General features: G+C 40.8%; 1 protein-coding gene across 3 annotated transcripts in view; it reads right to left on the bottom strand.

Moving 5' to 3' along the window:
- Nucleotides 1-27,095, bottom strand: part of SATB1 (SATB homeobox 1) — a 93,403-nt gene extending 66,308 nt beyond the window's left edge. For 2 of the 3 annotated variants that reach the window (XM_065875710.1, XM_065875711.1), the window contains exons 1-4: nucleotides 8,796-9,006; nucleotides 4,743-4,919; nucleotides 3,841-3,967; nucleotides 2,954-3,077 (exon numbers count right to left, since the gene is read on the bottom strand). In XM_065875710.1, coding sequence (XP_065731782.1) covers nucleotides 2,954-3,077; nucleotides 3,841-3,967; nucleotides 4,743-4,919; nucleotides 8,796-9,006 — 639 coding nt within the window. Of the gene's footprint in view, nucleotides 1-2,953; nucleotides 3,078-3,840; nucleotides 3,968-4,742; nucleotides 4,920-8,795; nucleotides 9,031-26,951 lie in introns of those variants that run through there. The other variant, XM_065875712.1, reaches the window with a different exon arrangement.
- Between the last annotated feature and the right edge of the window lie 528 nt (nucleotides 27,096-27,623).

Raw genomic sequence — 27,623 nt, 5'->3', positions numbered from 1 at the left:
CACTAACCAGCATTTTGACTTTAATCTCTGGGAAAGATAACATCTTCTAGTTCTAAGATTGGAAGTGCAAACTGGACTTGCTCTTTGCAAGTAGGGGACAATCCTCCTGGGAGCACTGGAGGCATGGCCTGCCGGACACCACAGGCAAATTCCTGGGGCTGCCCCTCCCCTTCCCTCCTGGCCACTCCTCAGTAAAGGGAATCTCCTTGCCCACAGGGTGGACATTCTGCTCAGCATATCATTAGGGACCCAATGGCCATATTCAAGACTGGGCTATTTTACCATATTAAACAAAACCAAATCCTTAATGTACAGCAAAATGGGCATGCTGAATTGTATGCTAAGAGTTCTCACGTGAATGAATCACAACTCCACAGGAGGGGAAAAAGTCTTAAGCTGTAGCATTTCTTGGTGTTAGGTCCCATTTTGTACAGGACTGAGGCTGTATTTATTATTTGCCAGGCATTTTTCACCACAGCATCTTCATCACCAAATCTCACCAGGGAGGAAAAAAAGAGCAGTTTTACCAAGCTCAGCATATATTTGGGGCTGAGGCCTTAGCGTGTCTGCATTTCCTCTAACTAATAACTTCTGACAGAAGAGAAAATAAAGAGGCAAATGGAAAATAGTCCATAATTAAAACATTCCGAATTGAGCATCAGATTCACAAATTCATTCTAGAGAAATAGAAGATGATGCAGCAGAATATAAAATAACCCCCTCATTTAGAGAACAAGTTGCACTTTTTCATAATATTAAATATTAAATTAATTTCAAATATTTGCTGCCACTGCTGAACGATGTATACTTTTACAAATTTTTTTTTCTTTTTTTTTTTTAAGAAAGGAAGATTGTAATTACAACTGATGTTGAAGTTACAGCCTAGTTTCACCACTTAAGGATGACAGCAGGGTCCCCAGCTACCCAGGCATACATGTTCCTCTCGAGGCCTCTCTATAGGAATTCACCCATGTCTGACTCCAAAACCAAGTCCTGAATTTCATTTTGTTAATTCTGTTTAACATTATAATAGTTTGTATTTAATTCATTTCCCATGATAACATTAAGTAAACTCACAATTGTATTTATAAGCTATAGTGAGGTAGAGTTTATTGGCTGAATGTTGATGTCATTTAACAATTAGTTCTCACTGCCTGTTTCAATAAATACTTATACTAGCATCCTCTTCTCTGGCTCACAGTAAATGCCTTAAATCTCTGCCTTTCCAAATCAATGGGACACTTAGTAACATGAAGATACATGAGTTTCCTATACTGGGTATTTATATGTATTTTAACGCTGAGTTAACAAACAAATAAACCAGCCTTTAATTCTAGGACATTTCAAATTTTCAAATGCTGAAACTAAGTGACAAACTAGCTGGAGTTGTCTGCAAAATCCAAAGCCCCAGAGGTAAGTCACCTGCTTCATTATATCATCCTATTGATTTAACTGTGTTTAATTAATTTAAATTACTTTTATTCGATGGTTATAAATTCACATCCTGCCTACTCCAAGGGTGAGAGAGAGAGAAAGAGAAGATCAGCTAAAATGACAAAAAGACTTTGCTCTGATTTTCAAGAAACAGACACTTAACACCAGAGAATATTTCACCTGTGGCCATAGCGTACCTTAAAAGCATATAAAAAGCCATCATTAACTGTAAACTTAATTCATTTGCTTCATTCCTAGAATTGCTAACAAATAACAAAGTAAAGCTGATGGACTGTAACGCAGCAAACCTGCAATACATGGAGGTTCCATGAAACGGCAGCACAAAAGGCCACAACCTTCCTTCCAAAGGTACCCACGTATCTTCACGGCCATCACATTAGAAACACATTTTGAGAATATCTCAGTTGCAGAAATGTTTACAGCACTCATACAGTTCAAGTCCAAATGACTGACAGACTAACATGCACACTTACATTTAAAACTTGCATTGAAAGAAAAACTTTAAAAATTTAGTAAAAATCTAGTTAGACCAGCACTTCAACTATACTCTATGGCGGCATGACCTTCACTGGTGTGGGCACTGAGAGATGACAGTACGACACAGTTACGTCGTGACCACATGAGCAGCCCATGAAGAGCAGGTTCACAGCATCCTTTCTTTTTTATTTGAAATCAGCTCTGCATCATCAAAAGTGATGTTTGGCTTTACATTTAGAAACAGAGGCAATCTCTCAGTAGAGTTTTAATTGCCTCTACCAAAATTCACTCTAAAAACTCGAGTACAATAATAAAAAAATCTTTGTCTCATTTCAAAAATTCCTGATGGTATGACAGACATCTCAGAGGAAAACATATGATCCCACTAAAAAAAAAAAAAAAAAAAGCTGGGGTGTGGGGGGGTAAACCAATGCCATAAAACTGGTGACAAAATCCTGATAAATAATAACTATTTAATCTTTAGTTACAGGGAAGAGATTTCTGTTTTCTGTTCTTACTTAAAAAAATTTTTTTTTACTAAATGCTATTTCTTCTTCTTTTTTTTTTTTGGTAATGAACAAAGTATCCAAAAACTATACTATACTCTTGTTTTACTGAGGTAGCATGGTGCAGTTTTGAACATTAACACTTCCAATGCCCTTCCCACTCACCTAGGGGTGCCTGGAAGTCATACCACCTTTATTCCCTTAAATAAAGGCTCTCAGGACAATGTAGCTTCCAAGCTCAGAGCACTCAAGAGGAGGAATCTACAACCGAGCTAGTGTAGAGTTCCGCTGAGCTGTTTTTCCTCCGCTCTTTTCCCCAAGGGAGAAAAAGTGTAAAGGCTCTGGTTCAGGACAAATAGGGCATATTTTTGAAAGTCACCAGCGGTCAAGTCACTTTGCCTTTTGGGGAGATTCTTGCTTCCGATGCCAGTTGCTTTAGACTAGGGAACCCTATTACACCTCCAACTAGGGCTGCCCACAATGTCCTATCATTTAGGACAGGCAATGCCAAGTACCTGTGAGAGGGGGCACTCCTTGGCCAAGGAACTCTGATTCATATCCTTCAGTAAGTCCTTCAGCGCGTTCCTGACGGTGGTGTGGGACCACTGTTCTGGAGGCAGGTCTTCTAGTTTGGGGCAACTATTGGAGACACAGATTAGAAAGGGGATTATGACCAGATCGCATCCTGCTGCAGAACGTTCCTTTAAGACAGACAGATTTCATTTTGCGCATCAAACAGATGCATCTGGAGATTGCTCTCGGTCTCCTGATTGTTCCGATTAGTTAATTACTTTATACAACACATCTGCTGTATCGATGCATGAATTATACATCAGCTGCCTGTGGTGGCTATTTTTTCACGTTACTTCTACCTTCCTGCTCTGATGTGCTTGGGAAGACAATTTAAGGTGTGCTGCTTTCTCACGAGCCATGGTGAAACACGGGAACGTGGGAACACTTTCCTTTCAGGACTCTGTTCATACGAGTTAAAATGGTAAAAAATATATGTATACATAAACGAAGAAGAGCTCGGCAATAGCGAATAAGGCATTCTTTCACAAAATGTACACAGATGGCACTGTTCATGATATGCAAAAATATTTTTCTCTTAAGTAAACTTTATGTAAAATGCCTTCTTGTAATGCATCATTTAATCCACTGCACATACAAAGTCTCGTCGTCTGATAACCTGCACAGATCGATGCATTTGGGGGGAAGGTTGCTTTTTAATGACAGATTGAAGTTAGGAAAATAAAGCAGAAGGGGTAAAGTAACAAAATCAATTTGGGTTAACCTTTCTGAAACACAGAGTAAATCACAACTGAAGGGTGACCAGAGATGCTTTATTTCAGATGATCAGGTAAGTAGAATGTTCTGCCCTAGAGTTGCTGTCCTGACTCACCTGTGTAACTGAATTTTCAATGTGACCACATGATACACGTCTTGAAGCATATCCGCTACTGTAGCATCAGGGGCATCAGTCACATAAGACAGTGGGACTGGATTCCACTTTCCAACCTGGATTAGCCCTATTCCAGATAAAGAGAATATGTCACTAACTATTTTACCCTTCAGATAACATATCTAGTAGAAGGTTTGTTCTTTTTCTTCTTTAATTGCCCCCCACCACAAGCAATATTGTTATTTGTTTGAATGATTCCCTTCCCTCTAAAAGGCAGGTCAATGAAAATATTCACAGCTTAGCTTTCTAAATTGTGAAATTATGTAAATGACGGTGGGGTTGTTTATTATTTTGGAAATAAAACCCCATCAATAAAACCTAGGCAGAGGCCACATTTTCCTAACTTGCAGGAAGTTCTAATAAGACATAGCTGAACCAGTTCTAAATGGCTTTACGATTTAGATAAGATTCTCTACTGCAACGGGAATCAGCATTGAAAAATACTTTACAGCCCATAAAACCATCAGAAACAGAATAAAAGAAACAGAACTAGATATTCAGTCATAAATGCAAATTGACTCTCAACAGTCCATCTGCTCAAATACGTTCCTCACTTCCTTGTGGGTCCTCAGTGGAGCAGATTATTAAGGTCAATAAGCATACTAATGATTCAGCTGAAGTAATTTAAAAAAAAAAAAAAACTACCTCAACATTCCACATGAGCAAAATGTGTGTTAACTAAACCAAACTGAATTAAGCCAATTTTTTAAAGCCACAGTCTAGAAGGAACCCATGTAACACACAGGCTACAGTTTTTTGAATGGAAATATTCAGTTGCTTTCTCTGCAAGGTAAACAAAGGATGCCAAGCAATTTTTCCAACCCCACGTCTGCATTATTTACCTTTGGCCTGGGCAGCAGAGCTATGCGAATAACCCAGAGACAGCAAGGCCATTTCAATCAGCTGGTTGAAAAGCATATCCTTCCTCACCAACACAAATTCTGCATGTTCCTCCTTGCAATCGTACTCAATGGCATTTTCATAATGTTCCACCACGCAGAAAACCGGTAGCATGGTTCCTATCAAGGACACAGAGGAAAAAGAGACGCAAACCAACGATCTTCAGAAATACAGTCTGGGGGGAGGAAAAACGAAGCCGTGAAAATAAATCTTCAACACAGTGAGAGAAGGGGCGGCTGTGTTTCCAAGGCAGACAGGGCACAGAGATCCAGGCGCGCACACACACACATACACCTGCCTTTATTTTTATTTTTTTAAGTTGTAAGAGAAATACTGAAACAGAATGTGAACTTGGCCCTGAGGTAACTTGGGCTCTGCTTTAATTTTAACAGTGCGTTTCCCCACCTCAATTAATGCAGAACTACCTTTTTGATCAAATCATAAGGCTGATGAGAGAGGAGCCAGGGTCTCGTCTGATCTGCTGTGAGTGGCACCCGGTGTGCAAACGCAATTCGCTACACTTGTCCTCGAAAGAACCCACCTTTGGGCTTCCTACACACTTTTGTTAACATTAAACGTTCATTGTCTGTATCCAAACAAATTATATTTGACGATAAAATTATTAGCATTTTCCTCCTTTTTTAAGACCTTGACTTTAACGAGTCCATAGAAGAAACACAAAACTTAACCAAACTGATGTTGAAAATACACGATTTCAATATGTGCATACTGTAGATGAATGAGATTTTACTCTGATGGCTACTCCTTTAATCTATCTGACTAAGAAGATAGCACAGTAACCACATGTCTTTAAAATGAACAATCTTTGCTATAGCAAATGGGATAAAAATGAGAGGAGAGGAAACTGGCCTCATCAGGGCATCTTAGGATACAGTAATCTGCATAGACTTGAGGTGTTCTCTCTTTATTTTACTGTAATCCCACGTAATAACTCAGTAGCCAGATGATTAACAAACACAGGCCACGCCACTGTTAGCAAAGAGGTTTCTAGAAACAGAAATCACGGAACGTGGTAGTACTCGAGGTGTTTACGCAGCGTACTGTCAGACTTCCGGAGATACACGGAAAAGGGTTAAAAGCAGATGCATCTAAACTATACTGTGGCAAGCTGCCAGGAGGGTATCAGCTTTAGCATAAATGATGACTAGGGTTACTTTAACAGGGCACCCAGGATCCCCTATTAGTCCTATCACATTAATGCCTCTATAAGCTCTGCCCTCTGGACTCACAGAATCCAACCAACTTCTGAAGGTGTCGAGTGCCTGCCAAGCACAGATAAAAATCAGGATTTCCTCCTGACACTAGGGATGCCCTTTAAAAACGCCCTCTTTGCTTGTTGCTGCTGAACAAAGCCGGCAGTAAAAGCAGCTACATTTTTCTACGTATGCACCTACCCCACAGCTTCAGTGAACTGTTCACAAGAGATTCTAGCTCTGACAAATAAACCCCTTTAGGTTTACTTAGAAAGGCTCGCAGACTCATTTGGAGGGACCCAACAGGCTAGGGATGAAAAACAAGCTGCGGAGCTTGCCAATATTCATGTCACTCGTTCGGCTGTTTTATACCAGAGAGGGAACCCGTCAGGGATCAGAAAGAGACTGGGGGAGGCCACAGCAAAAACAGCAGTATGCAAACGGGTGATTTCTTCCTTGGCTGGAAGGTACTTTGGCAAAACCTTCTAAACAAATAAACAAAAACCTCCAACCCCTTTTCTTAAGGTGTGCTTTCTCAGCCCGGCCCCACTTTTTATCTAGCGCCTGTCAAACAGAAACCCTGCACTTGAAAAAGAAGATTAAAAAAAAAAACTACCACCACCACCAAAAGGCTGTAGGAATTTTGTTGCTTGAAGTAAGCAGAGAAACTTCTACAATTAAACTGCATTTTTAAAATGTCACTATGAATGCAATGCTTAAAAAAAAAAGCACTCGAGCAGGAAGTGAAATTACTGTACTTTGGTTTCTCCTCCCCCTGTCCTGAAGTCTTCAAAGAATTGGGTTACTAATACAACAAAAACATACACATTGATTTCTCCTCTTATAGAATGATACAGACCTGTTCTGCTCTTTGCTTCTCCTGAGACCTATGAAATAACTGTAGGTTTTTCAAACTGTTGAAATATATGAGGGTTGTTTTGGACTTTATTTAGAGGGACCCTGTAAGATCATTAAGGTGGCTACTGATAAAGCGACAACAGTAGCCTTTAATTCCCAATCTAGCTACTAAACCTTCCAGCAAACTGTCACATTGTCCTCCAGATGCTGGGAGTCAAGCTGAACAGGGGACTTCTCTGAACTGATTATTTGTGTAAGCGCTGGACGAGGCTTCCAACTCCACCAACTTCATAACCTTCCAGCATGGAAAGGGGAGTGCGCTGGTCACTGCTGACTGCTAAAAATACCCCATGATTTAAACCTGAAGGCAGTCTTAGGAGCTTTTGCTGAAGGTTTATGAGCCTGTGTAAACAGCACGTCTGCCATAAGGAGCAGTGAAGTCTGTAGAATCCTTGTCTAAAACTGTCCTGGCATTAAAGTTTGCTGTGCAAATATCACATAATACCAGAGACAGCTGAAATCTCCTATTTAGGAATTTATGGAACTTACATGTTTGCAGGCGTCAGAAAGTCTTTTTTATAGAGCCCCAGTGCTTCGCAGTACAATATTAATGCACTGTTTGAAAAAGCCGTAATAAATTATATTTTTAATGCTCTTACCCTGGCTTTCTTAAGATGCATACATTCTTGGCAAACAATCAATAAATAGGGTAATCATGAGGAGAGGCCAAAGAATTTGCTGAAGTGCTGTTTTTCCATTTTTAATAGATAAAGATCTAACAATACGGACTGCTGTGTCTGTTCATTTCAGGATCAATATATTCTTTGTTTTCGCCAAACCAAGGAAAAAATAAATGATTGTATGATAAATGTTATGCATCAAACACAATGAAATTCCTCTGCCTGCTAACTTTATCTACTTAATATTCTTGGTTGCTACAAGATGGCATTTTTATCCTCTGCTTTAGCAAATGTAAGAAAAATCTGAATCCTATACACAGTTATTCGGAGACAAATAAAGACCTTCTAAGGCCCACACATTATGCCCAGGAGAGGCAATGATTTATAGAAACAACAGTGCTGAATGCGAAGTTATTCAACTGCATCAATGGAATATAAAATTGGTAGAAAGGAATCACACAGTGACATACCCTCTCCTTATAAACTTGCCTAGATCTGCCCTTCTCTTATCAAAAATACCCAATTACAGCAAGAGGGAGACACTAGAATCTTCAGGTTTTTCGCTACTAAATAATGAGTTTGCTCTGAAGAAAACAAACCACCAAAAAAACCCAACATCACAAAACTTTTACATCATATTGCAGAAGACTTCCATTATCTGTGAAACTGCCTTACAACCAGTAATCCTATGAAAAAGCTAGGTTGGCTCTCAAACAATGGAAATGTCTTATTCTTTTTTTTTTTTTTTAGTATTTATTTATTTATTTAGCTGTGTCGGGTCTTAGTTGCAGCATGTGGGATCTAGCTCCCTGACCAGGGATCGAACCTGGGCCCCCTGCACTGGGAGCGTGAGTCTTAGCCACTGGACCACTAGGGAAGTCCCACATGTCTTCTTCTTACTCAGGGTTAGTTTCAGCAATTGCCACCTCTGTATGCTCTACTACAATAACATCTTCTCAATGGAAGTCTCGTGTAACTGCGACAATGACATTTAATTCAGTTCTTATTGTCCACAACATCCGAAGACTCCAGTCTATAGGGGAGTAAGATGCTCTGCTCAGGCACGGAGCCTACACTTTCAAACGTGGCTGAACCTACAGCCATAAATGTAACTAACTTCAGATCAGAAAGAGAATCAAGGAAAAGAACATAACAAAGAAGCCTTCTGCCTCTCCACCCGGACACCAAGTGGCCTTGGGTGCAGGGCTTGCAGCCTTCCAGGATTTGTATTGAAAGTATTTACCTTTCCTAAGGTTGCTTTTCATCAGATGGCCCGAGTGTTTTAAAGGCACTCCCTGCATTTTTGCACCTGTGCTCCCAAGCCTTCCTCTTCCTAGTGGGCTCCCGTTCTGCTCCAGGCGGGCAATCTTGGCTGGTGGACCCTTCGGATCACTCACATTGTTAGACATTTCTGAATGTTCTTTCCCCTGAGTTGCTTCGTTCAAATGATCCATACTCAGTTACTCTCTAAAGATCACCTGCCAGAATTTAAAAAGAAGACATGTTATAATTGGGTGGGGGTCTCCACATCTCTCTCTCTCTCTGTATATATAACACCATGTATATGTTTTATCCCTGGATGCTTCTCTCTTATTTGTAAAATTGCTTAACTGGACATATAATATAATGCAGACGTTACTCTATTTCTAGATCACAGTATTATATTTCCATTCAAGGTAACAGAATAATTTGCGGAAATTGTACCAACACACATGAACGAAAAGGTAATCTGTCACCTACCAGCAAAACTAACTGGGGAGGTGGGTGCGGGTGGAATGGGCTTACTTTTAGAACAAGAATTTACAAGTATAGCTAAAGAGAAAATAAATTGTATTTATGTAGTCCCAATTTTAAAAAATTAGAAACTTAATACAGAACACAATAACAACACTTTAATCAAAGATGGAAAGATTATCACAGTCCAAAATATTAGTTTGATCTGATGTCTTTGCTTATATTTTTATATGCAGTTTAATTCTCATTAAGAAAATATATCTACATACGTATACACCACCTCAAAAGAAGGTAGCAAACTTCTGCTTTTGAAACTCTCTATTGGCTTTACAGTTAATTTGTAGAAAAACTTTTCTACTGTCAAAGTATCAAGAGTTACATGACCTGTTTTAAAGATTTAGTCAAGTCTTGTCTCAAACATGTGACTGAATCATTCCACCCCTAAGCAAATGGATAGAAGTGGAGGATTTCTTCAAATAGCCCCGGTACTGAAGTGTTACAACTCACATGTCTTAGGGTTAATATTTCGGGGTCCTTTAGTAATAGAATGCTGTTAACAATTTAAATAGCAAAAATTTTGAAAATATTTCATAATACACACATTAGATTGAAGCGCTAAACTCGCTTTGAAAAAAATCTTGATAATTTCGGTAAAACACAATTGCCAGTGTTCAAAAATAATCTCAGCATGCAAAGAAGTCAACATCTCAATTAACTTCAGAAAAAATTAACAATTATTTTCAGTTGTATTATACACTGGACATCAATTTCATACTGCTTATAATAAAGTAAGTAGTACATTATCAAACTCACTTTTAAAATACAGTTTTAACTAGCATTAATACGAACAGATGAGTAGAATTCTTTTATGAACTTTCATGGTACTTGAAGTACTGAGTTCACCGACACTAAGGGAGAGGGGAGCATATATAGAAAAACCAGAGACAATATGAGAATTATCACTTTTCTCCAGCTGTCTGGTAATTCGACATATCTTTCCCTTAAAAAAATATACATATACATACACACACACACACACACACACACACACACACACACACACTATACGGAAGAAGCTACTCAGATCCAGATTTGAAAGTGAGCTTGTGTTACTAGCATGGCCTTTCTGTAAGCATTTATTTTTCCCCCTCTGTTAACTGTAGATTACTTTGTCCATTATAATCAAGGAAAGAGGTGATGGGGAGGGGAGAGCAATGATAATCTGTAGGTTTAAAAGCAACCTTAAGAATGTCAATTGAAGAACTATAAAGTTAGAGAAATAATGGCTATTTATCCTTGTACTCCAGGGTCGCACACTGAGACCAAAGGTCTACCGTTGATCGAGGTCCCATCTGTTTTTGGTTATGAGGTTCATTAACAATAAATGTGCCTCTTTTAACCACTTTTTATCAAGATTACTCTTTTCCACTAATATTAAACTGTAGTCTAAAGCCAAAATTAGTGGTGATTATTAACTTATTCAAAACACGCTTTATAATGCTTCATATGGGTTACAGTACAGAGCTGCTTCTCCTGAAATTGGCTGCCTTACCCTAGAGCGGAAGATGAATTTTAAAACATATGACTTGAAAATACTTAACCCATGGGGCAATTTAAGAGCAAAAAAAAAAAAAAAAAAAAGAGGGGGGAGTAGATAAAAGCATCAAAGTTAATGCTACAAAACATATTAAGTAGTCATGAGACTTAACAGCGTTATAAACTGTAAAGTGTTAGATGATAATTTAGTTAATGTATTGACAATCAAAACGTCATATAGGTCATGCAAAATTGTCCTTCGAATGAATACCCACCTATAAGCAGCTATCAAACTCAGTCATCTTATAAAAAGCTCTAATTATAAAGCAAAATTACATGCACATAAAACGCCCAATTTACTCATTTAAACTCTACGCCCAAGGCTGAAGTTCACCAAACCTGAGTTTGGGATTGCAAAGAGCAACCTCCACGGGGCCCGCTGGACTGACAGCACGGGAACTAACTACAGTCTCACCAGATGCCAGGCTGAAGAGTTTCTTTTAAGTTACACATTTAAACAACCCATTTTACTGCAACGTCTGGCTGGCGCATTGAAAGCAGGCTACTTTCTCAAAACCCCATTTCCCTGTCCATAAACGAAGTCCATATACGATAATCAACGAAATAAACAGTGAACTCAGACACAGCAATTATTTCCTTTGAAAAGAGAAAGCCAAGCCCGAAATTCCGGTTTCAAGAATCTATTTTTTGCAGCGTGGGAGCCTTTTCAATGAGTTCCGTGCTGGATCGCCTCCCTCGGCCCACAGAACCTCAAAATCACATTTTAAGAGATTGTGCCCTTATCCATTCCATATGGCCAGCACGATCCAGGCCAAGCTTTCACTGTGACCTTTTAAAGAGACAAAGAAGCAAAGTACTATCTAGAAACAGAAACACTGCAGTTTTACTTAGTGAAATTAGCAAAACCGACCTGAAACTCACCACTTCAAAACTTGACAGCATATAAATAACAAAAACAAAGGTTTCCTTTGCAGCCTGGGTTCTTGAAGAGAAGTTCAAGAATGATGTTTTCTACGTCCTTTTTTTTTTTAATTAAAAAAAAAAAAAAAAGCAGCAGACCTGAAGGCGACTTCCCCTGAAATTGTATTATTTTCTCTTCCCTTACCCCCGCCCCCCTAAGCGGGGGAAGGGCCGATAAACGTCTGGAAGAGTAGCCATGGGAGAAAGGGGTTAAAAAAAAAAAAATCACAATTCGAAAAACAACATATATGGTTTGTAAAATGTCTAACCTCAGAGAACGGGGTTTTCGATGGGGGAGGAGGGGAGAGTGGGAGGAGAGAGAAGATAAAATTGATCTGACAAGTGATTCGTTCGGGGGGGTGGGTAGAAATCGTAAAAACAAAGCAAAACCCCTTAAGAGCAGTACACTGTGGTGGTGCTGGGGAGACGAGGTGGTGACTGGGGATTCTCTTAAAAAAAAAAAAAAAAAAAAAAAATCACTGCGGACAAGGTCTCCAGAAAGGCAAGAAAGGTTCCCCTCGCTTCCCTCCCTCCCTCCTGCTCGCTGGGGTTCTTCGGTGTGAGGACAGAAAGTCTACTTCTGGCTGTCACTTGTAATCTTATTCTCCAGGCACCCCGGAGAACGCAGGGAGGGGAAGGCCGGCTCGCCTCCCCTCCGATCGCCCCCCGCCCCTCCCCCTCCCCAACAATTGGGCCTGATAGTAACAAACCTTCAACTTTCTTCCCACAGCCTCGCGCCCCCGACCAGGGCATCTACCGGGGGGCCGCGAGGGTGGGGGGCAGGAGGTCGCGGAAAAAGCCCCGGCAAGGCATTAAAATGCCACTTTTGATTCGGCCCTCGCTGACGACAGCCCCGAGGACCCCCTCCCTGCCCATGGACGCGGGGCTGCGAGCGTCTGGGGAGCCGAGAGAGTGAGGCCGAGGAAGAGGGCTGGGGGAGGGGAGGGGGGATCGGAAGGCACCCCAGCCGCCTCCGCCGCCACCGACTCCCCACCCCCTCCCCCCAAAAAGTCGCCGAGCTCTCACTCAGCCGGAGTCCGAGGTAAATAAACAACGAGCTCCACAATGGCTCTAGGACTTGGGGGAAAAGGAAGCCAGAAACCCCGACACAACTGAGCAGGAGTTTCCCGAAAGCGAAGGGGGGGGGTTGGGGGTGGGTGGGAGGCGCCCCCCCGGAGTCGCCTGGGCCCCCGGGCGGGCTAGAGGGCGGCCACGGCTAATGCGGTGGCGACGAGGCCAGCGGTCGCCGGGTGGCCCCGGGAGCGGCGCGCGCGCGGCGGTGTGTGTGCGTGCGGGCGGGTGCGGGTCCCCGGACGGGGCCGCTCCGCTCTTCCCCTCGCCGCCGGCGCTGCCCCCATCAAATTCGGAGCGGACTCCTCCCGGGCGCGGTGGCCGCCGCCGCGCCCCGCTCGGCTCCGCGCGTCCGGCCGCGCTGCAGCCCTCCGCGCCGCTGCTGCCGCCGCCGCTGCTGCTGCTGCCGCCGCCGCCGCCGCTGTGGCTGCCTCTTCTTCCTCCTCCTCATTTTAATACACAGTCACCCCGCTCGCAGCCCCAGCCCCGAGCACGCAGCCTCCTCCGGGCCGCCCGCCGCCGCCGCCGCCCCGAGCCCTTCCCCAGCGGGGCCGGCTCCGCCGCCGCCGCGTCCGGGGAGCGGGAGCGAGCGAGCGAGCGAGTGTCGGCGGCAGTGGCGGCGGCGGCGGCGGCGGCGGCGGCGGCGGTGGCGGCGGCGGCGGGGGAGGGGGAGGGGGCGGGAGAGGAGGAGGAAGGCGGCGCGGGGGGGGCAGGGTGCACGGAGCAGGCGGAAAAGGGATGGGGATTAAAACCCGGGCTGGAGGGCCGGGATTGGGGGAGGGGGCGGGGGCGGCGAGTTAAAAAAGCAGCGAGACAAGTAACTAGTGAATGAGTGCGGGGATGGGGGAGCGCACGATTTCCGGCCCCGGGCGCGCAAGAATTTGTAATGAGCTTGATTAGAGTGAGGCGGCCCGACGTTTATTACACACAATACCCAGAATAACAGGGCGCCGCGCGCGGGCCGGCGCCGGCCGCCGGGCGCGCGGGGAGGGCGCGCGGGGAGGAGGAGCCGGGGTGGGGGGGCGCTGCCCGGGCCGCGGCCGCTGGGCGCGCAGGCGGCGGGGGCAGGTGTGCGCGGGTGCGGGGCGGGAGGAGGAACAGGGCCGGCGGGGGGTGTCGGGGGAGGAAAGTGATGGGGAGAAGAGGGGTAGGGCCGGGGGAAACTAACCACCCCACCCGCGCGCCACAAAAGCCACCGAAAGGAATACGTCGGGAGCGTAGCGGGCGGGCACCCTGGGGACTGGCGAGGCAGGGAGGGCGCACCGGCCCGCGGGAGAGCGGCCCGGGCGGGCAGGTGACGGGCGCCGAGCACCGAGGCAGGGGGACTTCAAGGAAGTGGCCGAAGGGGACCATCGGGAGGTGCAGCTCTCCGGAGAAGCGCGGAGGGTGCATAAAGCGTTTGCAGAGAAATAAAGGCCAGGGTTCCTGAAACGCTCTGGCGACTATTTATCCTCAAAGGCGGGGGAATCCTAAACTATTAAGAGACAGTGATCAAAAAAGATGAGTAAGAGCCTTTCTATACTAGTCAGAGGTAGATTCAAAACTCCGTCCCTTCTGAGCCAGGGAACACGTTGGAGGAAGAAGTACGTGGCCCACGGTGGCCGAGTGAAACAAAATTTGGGTTACTTGAAAGAGACCTGACCAGTTAGTTACTACAAAAGAACACATGCCACCATTCTTAATTTACCTCGGGCGAAAGACAAGAAAGTTGGGGTGGGTAAGAACCTCTGTTGTAGCAATAAATACTTCTGTAATCTACGGTGAATTACCCAGGTAGATAAATGGTCATTAGCACATAAGTATGATCCTCTTATTTAGATAATCTATTAAATCTAGTTCCTAAAAAAATGAAGAACATTACAGTCATGCCCAAAATAGAGAGGTTTTAGTACTAACATCTTAGAACCCTGAAGGCAGTTAATCATTAAACAAAAACAAAAATGTTATAAGAATCATTTTTCAGAATAGACTAGGAGGGAAAAAAGAAAAATCAGAGAAACATTTTGTTACACATAAAAAAAGCAACAAGTTAGCACAAGTACCGAGATAAGAGGAAAATATGCAAATGAAGCTCTTTAAAACTACCAATACACTCTTAGTGTGTACATGAGAAATCTAAGAAAAGCAGAAGGTAAAGCAGAAGATAAAGTATAGGAAATAATGGCCTCCCAGGGAGGATAAGTTTAGGAGAAACACAATGAAAATATATCATTCTAATGGCACCCACGTTTCACCCACAAAACCAGAAAGGTTAGTGAAAATTGAGGAAGGCAACAGTGAAATCTTGGCGCATAGAAACCCAAGCCTAGGGCAAAAGAATGTGATAATAAAACACAAAACCCAGCATCCTAAACAAGAAAATAAACATAAGGCAATCGTTACTAAAAAGCTCAAATGATAACATATTTTCAAAAGTTGAAATGTGGGGAAGTATGGAGGCGGGTATTTTAATTAAAGTATAAGAAATACAGTCAGTAAGGAAATATATAAACATGGCAAAACACAGCACTGCTGTCAGAGTTGGTATTGTGGATGGATGGATGTAAACTTTTTTTTTAATGTTTGATATTCAAAAAGAAAAACATGGATAACACTCAATTATCCTTAGAATGACAATGATTTTTGCAATATGGTAGGTCAAATTAGGAATTTCCAAGATGTGTATTTTAATAGTTGCTTCAAGCTGGTGATGCCTGACATGTTCCCCTGAAACCTGCCTGATTTTCTTTCAGTAGGGACAGTGCATTCTAGCATCACAAGTGTACAAATTTACAAACAATAGCAAAATTTAAAAATAGAGAAAAAGTATAGTGGACTGCAAAAAATCATTTATCCATGCAAGTGCAACTCAAGTTGAACGTTTAAAAAAAGAAAGAAAGAGAAGGAAGACAGCTGTTGGGCAAAACAAAATTTGAGCAAAGAGAAAAGGAAACTAAAAAGGGTGACTGAAAATATCAATATTAAGACACATTGGCATAAAATATTGTAAATGATGGTTATCCCATTATTTACACAAATAAACAAGACAAAAAGTTTCCTGATTGCCTTAGCCTCCTAATGATGTGGGGATTCAAATATTAATCTTTAAATTTGAATAGCACCTTCTATCCAGGAATTATAAGCTAATTCTCAAACACAAAACATAAAAATGTGTAGTAAGGACGGATGTGGCCTTGGAAAATGATAAACAGAATAAATGAGGATAAAGACATCTAATAATGACTTTACTGTTTTTAAAAAAACAATATAGTACAATTACAAATCTGTTAATCACATATACATAACTAATTTTCCCCAAGCAATAATTTCTTTATTTAGGAACTATATAAGAAATGACATAAGTAAAATGGCACCGAGGTTTATGTCCTCCAAGTGATACAGTACACTGATGAACTTCCTATATATTATCTACCCCTTTAGAATACTCATTCTAAAATAAAGAAGAAGAAAAGAAAGGTAATTAGGAAAATACCACCTTTCCAGGCATATGTGAAAATAAACTATCATAATAGCGGGGCATCAATTTTATTCTACACAGGCATCTTAAATTTGGCAGCAAAGATGCAAGAGAGTATTGAATAAAGTTAAACTTAATAAATCTAGCTATGAAAATAGAAAACCTCAAGAACATGAAATATTGCAAGTCAAATACATGAACTATTTAACTTGTGGGTGTACGGTTAAAACAGTGCATCAGTTTTTTATCACAGAAGAAGGCACTCAGACTGGCTACACAAAGGTAGCAGAGATAAAATATTTTAACAGATGACAAGATTTTTTTTTAAAGTTGAATAATAAAAGGACTACTGCATGTTTCAGATGGCAACATATTAAGATAAATGTACAGGCAGATATCCGAAAGCATTAAAACACATTCGGAGTTCTGAATAGCACATACATTTGTAATAAACAGAGAAAGTATTTAGAATTTGAACGTTTTTAAGATATGACAGCTCCGCCAGTGACTGTGTTAGCAAAGCAGTGCTTACCACCATTAGCACTTTCTAAGGACATGGTGGGTTTTTTTTTTTTCAAATTTTTAAATTCAAATACTGTTGGCTATCTCTCCACACTCTTAAAACAGCACATTTTACGTGGCATATTGCTCTTTTTGTCGTGTCAACTCTTTGTTTTTTGGCTTTAGCTGCAGGTGGTGTTTTCCATATATGAATTTCTGGGAATACGGTCTGTGTTGGCCATATAAGGATGTCTCTTTGAGCCATATGTTCTGCTGTCATGTGTCTCATTTTGTCTGTCTGGGATGTCAGGACTGATTTCCACATCGTTTCTTGAATGGACCAAATATAAATTTGTAAGAGCAGAGAGGAAAAAAGAACTGGGGCTGGAGCCCAAACAACTTTGTCAAAACATACATAGGAGAGGAAATGCAATATCCTGTAAACATCTGCACCCTTCTTCTCACATCTTATCTGTGACTGACATCATCACAACTGCATAGCTTGGGGAGAGGATCTATTTGATCAAGTTCAGAAGTTTGCAGTGTGTGTGTGTGTGTGTGTGTGTGCGTGTGTGTATGCAGCTGAATCAGATAGACCCCGCATCTCTGGAGGTCATGGCGTGGCACATGGTAGCAGCCCTACTCTGAGAGCTCTGGGTCCTGCAGTCAGCCTGACCTAGCCTTGAACCTGGGGAAGGGAAGCCGGCTCACGCGTTTAGTGAATAAACAGAACTCTTGATTAAACTTTCTGACTAATTTTACAAGAAGGTCTGGTCCCCATTTTACACTCTCATAGCCTCTGGCAATTCTCCTTTGTCACAGTTATCATCAATGAACAATGTGGATAATTACTGGCTTAATAAATATCTCTCACACTAGACTGTAAACCCTATGAGAGCAGTGGCTGCATCTTGCTCACTGCCCTATCACCAGGGATTTGTACAGCGTCCTTGCAATATTTACATTCTGAATAAATAAATGAGAGCCAAACGCTCACAGTGTCACTTGCAACCAAATTCCACTGCTAATTGCAAGGACAATTCCTTTTAGAGATTGCGGAAGTGAGATGGAGTTAGCAGAGGGAAAAGTGGCTATATCATTGAAATGTGAATTAACTGAAATTACGTAACATTTACAATTTAGTTCCTCAGTCACATATCAAGTGTCCAATAGCCCCATGTGACTAGTGGCTATCCTATGGGACAGTGTAGATTATAGAACACTTCCACCATCACACAAAGTTCTATTGGACAGCATTTATCTGGAGAACTTCTATCAAAGATGACTGAGTATATCCAGGACCTAGCCAGGAGGAGTCTTAGAGGTGCTGAATGGCTTTCAGACATTCTAATCATGTCCAAATTGAAGTCATTTTCCATTTTTGTTTTTGTTTTTGTTTTGCGCTACGCGGGCCTCTCACTGTTGTGGCCTCTCCCGTTGTGGAGCACAGGCTCCGGACGCACAGGCTCAGCGGCCATGGCTCACGGGCCCAGCCGCTCCGCGGCATGTGGGATCTTGCTGGACTGGGGCACGAACCCGTGTCCCCTGCATCGGCAGGCGGACTCTCAACCACTGCGCCACCAGGGAGGCCCCATTTTCCATTTTAGAATGAGCCCATAGATCTGTAAGGTTGCATGGAATGAGAATTGGGTACCGCTGCACACAGATTTAAGACAACCTTCTAGACCTGTCTGTATGTGAAAGGATCCTTGAGTACATTTGGAATAATATGCATTTACCCCAAATTCTGCTTTCCATGAACATTTAAATAGCTCATAGGTGAAGCTAAAAACCACAGAATCACTTGCCATCCTCTCTCCCACCCCCACGTTAAATAAGCATAGTTGCCATTAGAAATGGCTTTTTTGGAAGCTTTAATGTAGATACCTACTCAAACCGGGAGGGTATCCAAACACCAAACAAATAATGGTGTACTGCAGAAAATCATAGCAAAAGGCTTGAATATATTTCCAGAGAGATAAAGGAGAAATAATAAAGAACTCTAAATAGGGGGCCTAAGGTTTTTTGTTTTTGTTTTTTCCCTAATACATGGGGTTTCAGTTACAGTCAGACTGAGAGTGATAAAAAGTTGTTTACCTAATTAAGGTGGATGTAAACACCCACTGGTCATTTGGATTATGGTTTTAATAGACAAAGGTCAGCATTAAAGCTAAGCAAAGAAAGGCCAATGTTTAAGCTAGTTTGGAGAGAGTGGGCTAAGGGAAGTGAGCAGCCATTATAGTTGGATTCTAGAACCTGATGGGCTATCGGGTCCTTTCACCCAGAAATATTACCTTTTTTAAAGCAAGAATTGATTGGACAAATTTCTTTAAAAAGCTACCTTTCCTTCCATAGATGTCAGTGTGGAGCATAACCTTGACAGTGGTAATAATTCCATGAATTATTCCATGAAAACTGGCGTCTCTATCTAGAACTAGCTCCAAAATTGAGTAGGGAGGGGGCCAGGTTCCAAAAGCAATGCTCTTTAGACCTTCACATAGTTATGTAGCTATCGCCAAATTACCAAATTACTTAAGAGTTTCAGGTTGCCTTGTCTTCTCCCCATTGCTTCTGAGTGCCCGCCCTCCCGCTTCTCCCTCTGCCACATCCTTTAACATACAGCTGGATTGTACCTCTTCTGTCCAAAGCCTCCTCCAGCTATTAGCTACTTCCTTCTCGATGCCCCATCCCAGCCCCTGTCCTCCAGTGTGGCATTTCATATTTACATGTCTGCCCCTCCCAAGTGTAAGTCTGTCAACATCTTGAGGGTGGACTCCTGTCTGTATTCCAGGAGTGTCTCACGGTGCCTGCCCGCTCAGGGAAAGGAATCCAGGAACTGCTCTTACAAGTGAATGCTGGTGAGCATCTTAGAAAGATTCTTGCAATCTTGGGCAGTAAAGCCAGGTGCAAGATCAGAAGTTAGTTCGGTGGCTCCTCAAATCTGTTGCATGTTATCACCTGCGAGCTACTTCAACAACCCAGATGTCCAGGCTGCACCCCACTGCCACAGGTAGGAGCCAGGTATGCGGTGGTTGAGAGTTACCAAGGCGATTCCAGTGTACAGCCAAGTTTGGCATCTATTGGATTAGGTAATGTTTTGAAGACAGGAAATCAAATATACCTGCTAGGACATCCTCAAGTGAGATGAAGATCCTGGGGTCACTTGGGAAAGTTAAGGCTTTTCTAGGAACCAGCACTCACCCCCAAATTTAAGAAATATATGTGCAGGCAAGCTACTTGCTTCAAACAAACAAAAAAAAGGTAGGGGGCAAGCTATTAGATCATTGATTTGGTGAATAAAAGTCTGCTGTTTGAGGAACCATGACAAATTAGCATTTGCGCACTTGCGAGAGACTTAACGGGGGGTGCCAGAAATTCTGTGCAAGTATATGATTTATCACCACAGACATAAGCGACTAAACACAAAATTACACGTGGAAGTAAAGTTCCAAAATCAGTCTATTATTTACTGCAGCCAGAACCATCCCAGTTTTCTCTAATTCTTTTTTTTTTTTTTCTTCAACATAGTCCAGCAGGCTTTTTCTCCCAGAAAATTTCAACCTGGAGTGGGACTCCCTTTGCAACAGTTGAAAACTGTTCAACTCATTTCTAGACTTAGTCATTGCACTTAAGCAGAAGTGAAGTGTTCACATTGTCTGTGCCCAAGAGCTAGTGGCAGGGCACCTAGCTGCTGTGTGGTACTCTCAGGAAGCTCAGGGGATTTGAATTCCAATGAAGTCAAACAGGAACTGTTCCCAATCAACATTTAGCCAAGACATATCAACCAAATCTTAGTGATGTGAATGCTATTTTAATCTTTCTCGGCTTACTTAAAGGGAAAAAGAGTTTGAGGTTAAAATAGACCTGAATCCGGGTTCAGATTGTTTTGGGGGAGAGTACCAGCCACGGGCAACATCTGATTTTGTACCGCTGTGCCCATCGCCACAAAGCAGTGGACAGGGGTTGTTCATTGGGAAGAAAAGCCACCACCAGAAACAAGTGCAACACACCTGGACAGTGATTAAATACCCCTATAATGCTTGAAATTTGTTGAAGCGAAGGAGAAGTGTAATTCAAAACTAAAGCACATTCTCTTTGGGATGACGGCAAAGATTTGGAAGAGACTGTGGCACTGGGTGCAAAACAGTGTGAGTGTAATTAAGGCCACTGAATTGTCCACTTACAAACTGCCCAAGTGGCATCTGTTATGGTATATATCTTTTACCTCAATTAAAAAAATGTAAAAACAACAAAACTAAGTAAAACAATCTTTCATCTATTCCTAAGATTGGCAGACGTATATTATCATGCCACACAGAAAAACAATAAGCTACAACACACTGACAACTGCCTCCTTGATGCCAACACGCCACTGCTTTGTCCTTACCCGCCGACAGCACAGTGCAGTCTATGCTGGATAATTAATTCATATGATGATTACCTGACCCAGGGATAAGTAACATAGATTGATAATGAGAGACCAAGATCTCACCCAAAGTAGGTAATCTGATGGTCCTCTGAGGCAAGAAAATGGTTCTCTTTTCAGATGTTCTTCTATATTCTTGTATCTTAGCAAAAGAGGAAGGATAGACAAAAACCAAACACTCCAAATATCCAACATTCAAATATCCAAACATTCTTTCTGGATATTTTTCAAATGAGTAAAAATTAACTATACTCATGAAACAGTAGACCGTCCCAGGGGAACATCTGCAGGACGCTTTTATGCAGTCTAGCCACAGAGGTAAAACAACCGTATAAATGTAGTCAATGTAATAATTTATAAACTATCTCTATATAAAGATTCTAGATCCTATTTATTAATAAAACAGTATATTTTTTGTTATAAAAAGTCCAAAAGGCGCTCAGATTTATTTTTATCAGTCACTTTTTTGTGATAGTAATTACAATTGAAGTATTTATTTCTGCATGCAATAATTTGTAATATCATCTTTTTTTTTTCCAGTATATTGTCTGATATTCTGTTTCCTATCATCTATTCTTACTGATTTTATATTAGGGACTTTTATATTAATGATGGAGTTTTATTTTTAATGTACTGGAAATTCATATATAAATTGTATCTCATTGAAGTTCATTCCTATATATATATGTATTTTTCTGATGCATGACTAAGGAATATGATTACATAGTAAAGCCAAAGTAAAATTACATACTTATTGGGTATAAAAGCCTAAATAAAATACTAAAAAATAGTTTCACAGCATAACTGTAGCTAGAGCATATCCAGTTACCTATTTTGCAGGTGTGGCCTTCTTTATTAGTGTGTTTATTGTGGAATTTAATTCATTAGATAACTAACGTGGACTATAAATACACGTGCAACTTCCCAGCTGATATGAAGCAAAAAGTTGATAAATAATGCTGCAGTATAATTTTAAAAACAGAACTAGTGAGCCTTCAGGCTATTTTTTAATCATTTATTTTTGTTTATTCTGTAAAGACTATTTTCATTTGTATTTTTTTATCTATATATAAATACACTTGGAAGAGAAACAAACAGCATATTTATGAAAATTTTTGATGGGGACCAGCTTGTAACTGTTTTGAGACTGTAATTGCTCTAAAGATGGACAATACCCACTGTTTCATTACTTGTGCAACTGAAAAAAATACTACACATTCATATCATATTTAATGAAAATTAAACTTATCTCTCTGTGGAGGTAACAAGACTCTCAAAACTAACTTTTAGGTTCACTTTGCACAAAGGGGTTTTGTCACTAAGAATTTACAACACCGCAAGCTAGGGTAAAGGCATCTTTGTGGCTGGCATATGCTGTAGTTTCAGATAAAAGCCAAGTCTTGGGGCATTCTCAATAGATTTGAAAAATCCAACTGTTTGGCCAACAACCTAGTATGAATAAATGTACGTATGATATACATATAGCATAACATGATATACATGTTCACAGATACTATTTGCATGTCATACAAGAGAATGTCACACAACTTAAAACTAGACAACCACAATTTTCATCAGAAATTCTTTAAAACCCAGAGTTAGTGTAATAGTGTTCTATCATTAGGCAACTCCTACAAAAAAGGATAAATGACATAGTGGGAAAAGAAGCGGAGAAAAGGTAGGAACCCTAGATTCAGGTCTTGCTTCTTCCTCTACCAAGTAGAAGAGTTACCCTTCATAAGCCAAGCAGAACCCAGTTCTGTACCTACAAAGTGTTGGAAAAGAATCTGATCATCTTTAAGACCACAAAAAAAAAAAAAAAAGAAATTCTCTGCCCTTAAATTCAATTTTAAAAATCAAATTCACTTTAAAGAGAATATAGAGATATATAAGGAAATTTCTCACATGCACATTAGATGTTTATCTATATAGGAGACAGGTGTCAAACAAACAAATTAAAAAAAAAAAAAAAAACCACTAAGGCAAAGGGAAACTTTAACTCACCAGATTCCATCTGTTACATCTGAATTCATGCATAATTGATTATCCATGACTGGTAAGTTCTTTTCTCACTAGCCGACCACAGTTTTCTAAACATTATGTATTAAATCACCAGTAAAGTAGACTACATTTCAGAAACAGCAAGGGCAGAATAAGAATATTTTAAATGAAAAATTACATGCCAGTTAATAATAATACAGCTGACCTATGTTTAAGGGAGAGAAATTTTAATCATGTGCATATTAAATATTAATAACCTATTCTGTTATTGTTATAATAAGGTTAAGTAGGCTTCTCCATGCTTAAGGAAAGAGGGACAACTAGGAATGCACAATAGTGCAAAAAGATACAGAGACGGGAGACAGACATAAGGACAATGTGTCAACAATAAACAAGAGGAAATGAAAAAGAAGGAAAAGATGAAGGTGGAAACTAATCTCTATGTGTCATTATGACTGCCAGAGTACTGGCAAAGAAGCAGCATCCTTTTATTTCAATTTTAATCATTTCTGAATTTTAATACCCGGCTCCTTTTGTAATTCTCCTGGCATTCCCCATATGCCTCCATCCCAGCCAAAACACCAGTGTAAATGAAATGGCAGGCAACCACACCACTGATGTAGCCTCCCCAAAGAACCTACCAGGTGACCAAAAGCAAAAAAAGGTATGTCTACCTTACATCCCTGAGGACCTCCAGCCAATTAACGGGCTGAATGTTCTCTATGTTCTTTAATTTTGCAAAGAAGGACAGCAGTTAGGTAATCTACAGATAGAGAATCATTAAAAAAAAAAAAAAACAACAAGCCGGTAGTAATACAATAATCAGTGACCATCAGGGCCTGGAAAAATGAGTTTGCTCTCACTGGCACTAAAGGAGCATCACATGATTATTTAATTACAGCTCTAATTTTTGTCTCGTGGATGGCAACATATCAACAATTAATAGGGCAAATAGAGGAGACTGTTTTTAAAGAGACAGAATGTGCATGATAATGGAATAGGTCACACAGCAGTGTACTGCTTCAGGAATACTTTTCTTTGTGTAACTAACACTGTCTTGTAAAGAGCCACACACATGAAAATCAATTTAAAGAGGAAGTGTCTTTTTTAAAGATAACTTTCATAGCATGGCCAGAACTTTTCAGAATGTTTTAGATGCATCTAACACAACCCTTAAGGAATGGAGTGAAATCTTCATTAATATAAATACCCTAACTCTCAAAACATTTTAAAATAATGGATACAGCTACAATTAAAAATATATCTATTTATGCAATTAATCATGGCTGATATTTATCCAGTGGGGTCCTGAAAAAAATCATTATTGTAGAAAAGAACAGATAGAGGTCAATCAGACTTGGGCCACATGGTATTTTTGGCCCCAGAATATCAGAAAAACCATTACATGGTAGCCTAACTGCAAGGACCTCCAGGGAGTGCTCTGTGCTTATACCAGAATAGGTTGTTGTTACCACAGCTGAACACCAAAGGACCATGAACCTAATCAGACAGACTTTGCCTCATCCTCAAGGTCAGTGAGGATAAAACAAACCCCAGTGCTACTGTCCAAAATGACAGAGCACAGGGAGAAAAAAACACTCAATTATCCAGAACACGGGCATGTGTAGATTAAGTGTGCAGATAACCCGAGTAAAAACAGAAAATTAGAAAGTCTTTTCCCATTAAACCATATCAGCACAAGCTAAATTCACTATTTTATTATTAATTTAGCAAATCTTTAACGAGTGCTCTCCACGCAAGACAGAACGCTAACTGCGAAGCTTCTACTGTTTTCTATAACACAGACATGTACCTTACGTTGAATTTTTTTCTTGTAGTTGAATACCTTGTAGAAATAAATAAGGGCAGCACCTAAAAATTTGTAAAGTGGGAATCCTAGTGCATTTTTAAGTGCTGTATTGGTTACAAGGTTAACATATCCAGATTCACCAAGGGAGTTCAAATAGTTAACCAATTTGATATAACTGTCTAAGGCAGGCTCAGTCCAGCTTTAAACCTCACTAGTTTCAGTCACGCATTGTTCTGCCATACCAGAAGCCAAAGCAAAAACCTAGGCTTTAGATTTGGAAAATAAAATATTCTTAGAACTACTGCTATGATCAATTGCTCAAACGTATCTTAAATATCAGGTTACAGAGAATTGTAAGAAAACATAGCTTGGCTCAAGAAACAGTGACTAAAACGATTCCACAAAGAGTAGTACTAAGAGGTGCTAAATCAACTCAATAAGCTTTTAATGGCTTATGTTGGCCAAAGTCATCACAAAACAAAAATGTAGACATCTCAAAATACAATGTGGGAAGGCTAAAACTACTGAGGGACTCTGATTTTTAAAGCCACTGGCAAAAGTGATCAAGCCAATGCTAATTACAAAGAAAGAAAGAAAGAGAAAAAAAAAAGAAGAAAATTGAAAAGCTTACATCCCAGTGAAAAGTTTTAAAATAAAGTTGCTTTAGTAGAAAACATTCTGATAATTCTGGACCCAAAATCTGACTCCATACATTCTAAAAGACTATTTTGAAAAGAGTCTAGCAAGCAGCAGCTTGTATGTAAGAGTATACATCATGCTTTTTTAACATGACTGTTAGTATACAGTTAACATGTCTCAGAAAAGGCTGTAATTAACTGTCTACTGCTCCAATAACACTAATATGTGTACAGTATTATTAAAATACAATGACTCCTTACAAAGTAAGACTGTCATTTTTAAACTTTTAAGATAATGTTCTAAATTGTTTTTGAGTCCTCTTAAACCACCCCAAAGAGAGCCCACCTCTAAAAAAAGAATTTTAGAGCACAGTTATTAAACTATTGTTCCAACCTCTCACAGCCTGGAGAAATCTGTCTACTATTAGAACATCTAGGTATCATTTATTTCAGTTGGTGAAAATATAGTGAGAAACACTTGGATTATTTTATTAATTCTAGATATTCTTTTAAAATTTAAAACTGTAAGCATTTGAACTGAGTGCTTTCTTTACTGATAAAATATTTTTATCAGTGAACAGGAAAAAAAGGTCTGCTATATCAAGAATGATCACATAGCCCTGTTGTTAATCCCCAGTGATTTCCATTGTCTGGTTCACTGGAAAAGGAAAACTCAATTGCATTCAACATCAAACAGCTAATTATGGACACACTATATTCAAGACTATCTCAAGTTTAAAAGATATCTGCATATACTAGGTTCTATTTTATTTATAGTATTTATTACAATAAAGTATTTACAACAGAAAACCTCTTTTACCTTAAAGTCCTTAACATTATAAACATTAAAAGGCCAAACTGTCTTTTGCTTGCTCTTAACAGCATATCAGAAGCCACGGAGTAAGACTAGAAAAGAACCTCTAGCAATCAACTCTACTATATGCCCAGCTTCCTGGAAAACTGCATCTAAAGAGTTCCCCCTCTCACAGATTACTGACTACCTTTTCCTTAAATATCTCAGGGAAAGAAGATCTAGTAATTTCTCCTGGGAGCTTTCTACCACATTTCACCACCCAGAGTAGAATTCACACTGCAGAATTTCTGTTGGTATCTGGTCCCAAATCATCTCTCGCTGAGAAAAAGCAACATCCCAACACAGAAACCTCCCCTGGACACTAAATGCTGGTCTCTCCCTGTGGCTACTATAGCCCTGATTCCCCATATGGAACTTTTCTGCCACTTACCCTCCAAATATCAGAGGCTGCTCTCCGAATCTAGCCCTACAAGAGAGCTCTCAAGAAGTAGTCTTTGACGAGGTGACAATGACGAAGTTCTCTCTGGCACTGCTAGCAAGGCAGAAGCATCACCAAATGAGGTGGTTACCAGTTGCCTGTGAAGCAGCTGGACCATTACTGCAGTTCTGAGGGTACGTCACAAATCAGGTCATAGCTCTGGGTAGAGTCCACCCACTTCACCGGGTACAACGCCCTCCATTTCCTGCACACCTGGGGGGAAGGGGTGCCAAGGAAGGGGTGGAGGGAAATGCAGGTCCACAGACATCCGAGCAAAGGCAGGACCAAGTGCAGCCTGACGTCTGTTTCTTCTGCAAGCATCTCAGCTTCATGTGGGGGACCTGCACCCCTAAGATGCAGCCACAACTCGTGCCACAATACGCAGGCTCTCAAGGGAGTGATGAGTGTAATAAAACATTGCACAGTTAAACGTCTTATCCAGCAAGATCGTTTCTCCACTGGAAACTGAACCAACTCTTAATGTTTGATTACAAGACACTTCACTACCAAATATCAAATAACTGGACTGAATAAACTGCAGCTGAATCTAGGGACATAAATGCTGGCGTACCGGTTAACTAATTTTCATCTCTCATAACTAAACTGGATCACCGCATAAGCTAA

The sequence above is a fragment of the Phocoena phocoena genome, chromosome 4, assembly GCF_963924675.1.
Source record: "Phocoena phocoena chromosome 4, mPhoPho1.1, whole genome shotgun sequence".
Classification (NCBI taxonomy): domain Eukaryota; kingdom Metazoa; phylum Chordata; class Mammalia; order Artiodactyla; family Phocoenidae; genus Phocoena; species Phocoena phocoena.
Note: the sequence above shows the minus strand (reverse complement) of the source record. Positions and strands in the feature narration are given on the sequence as shown.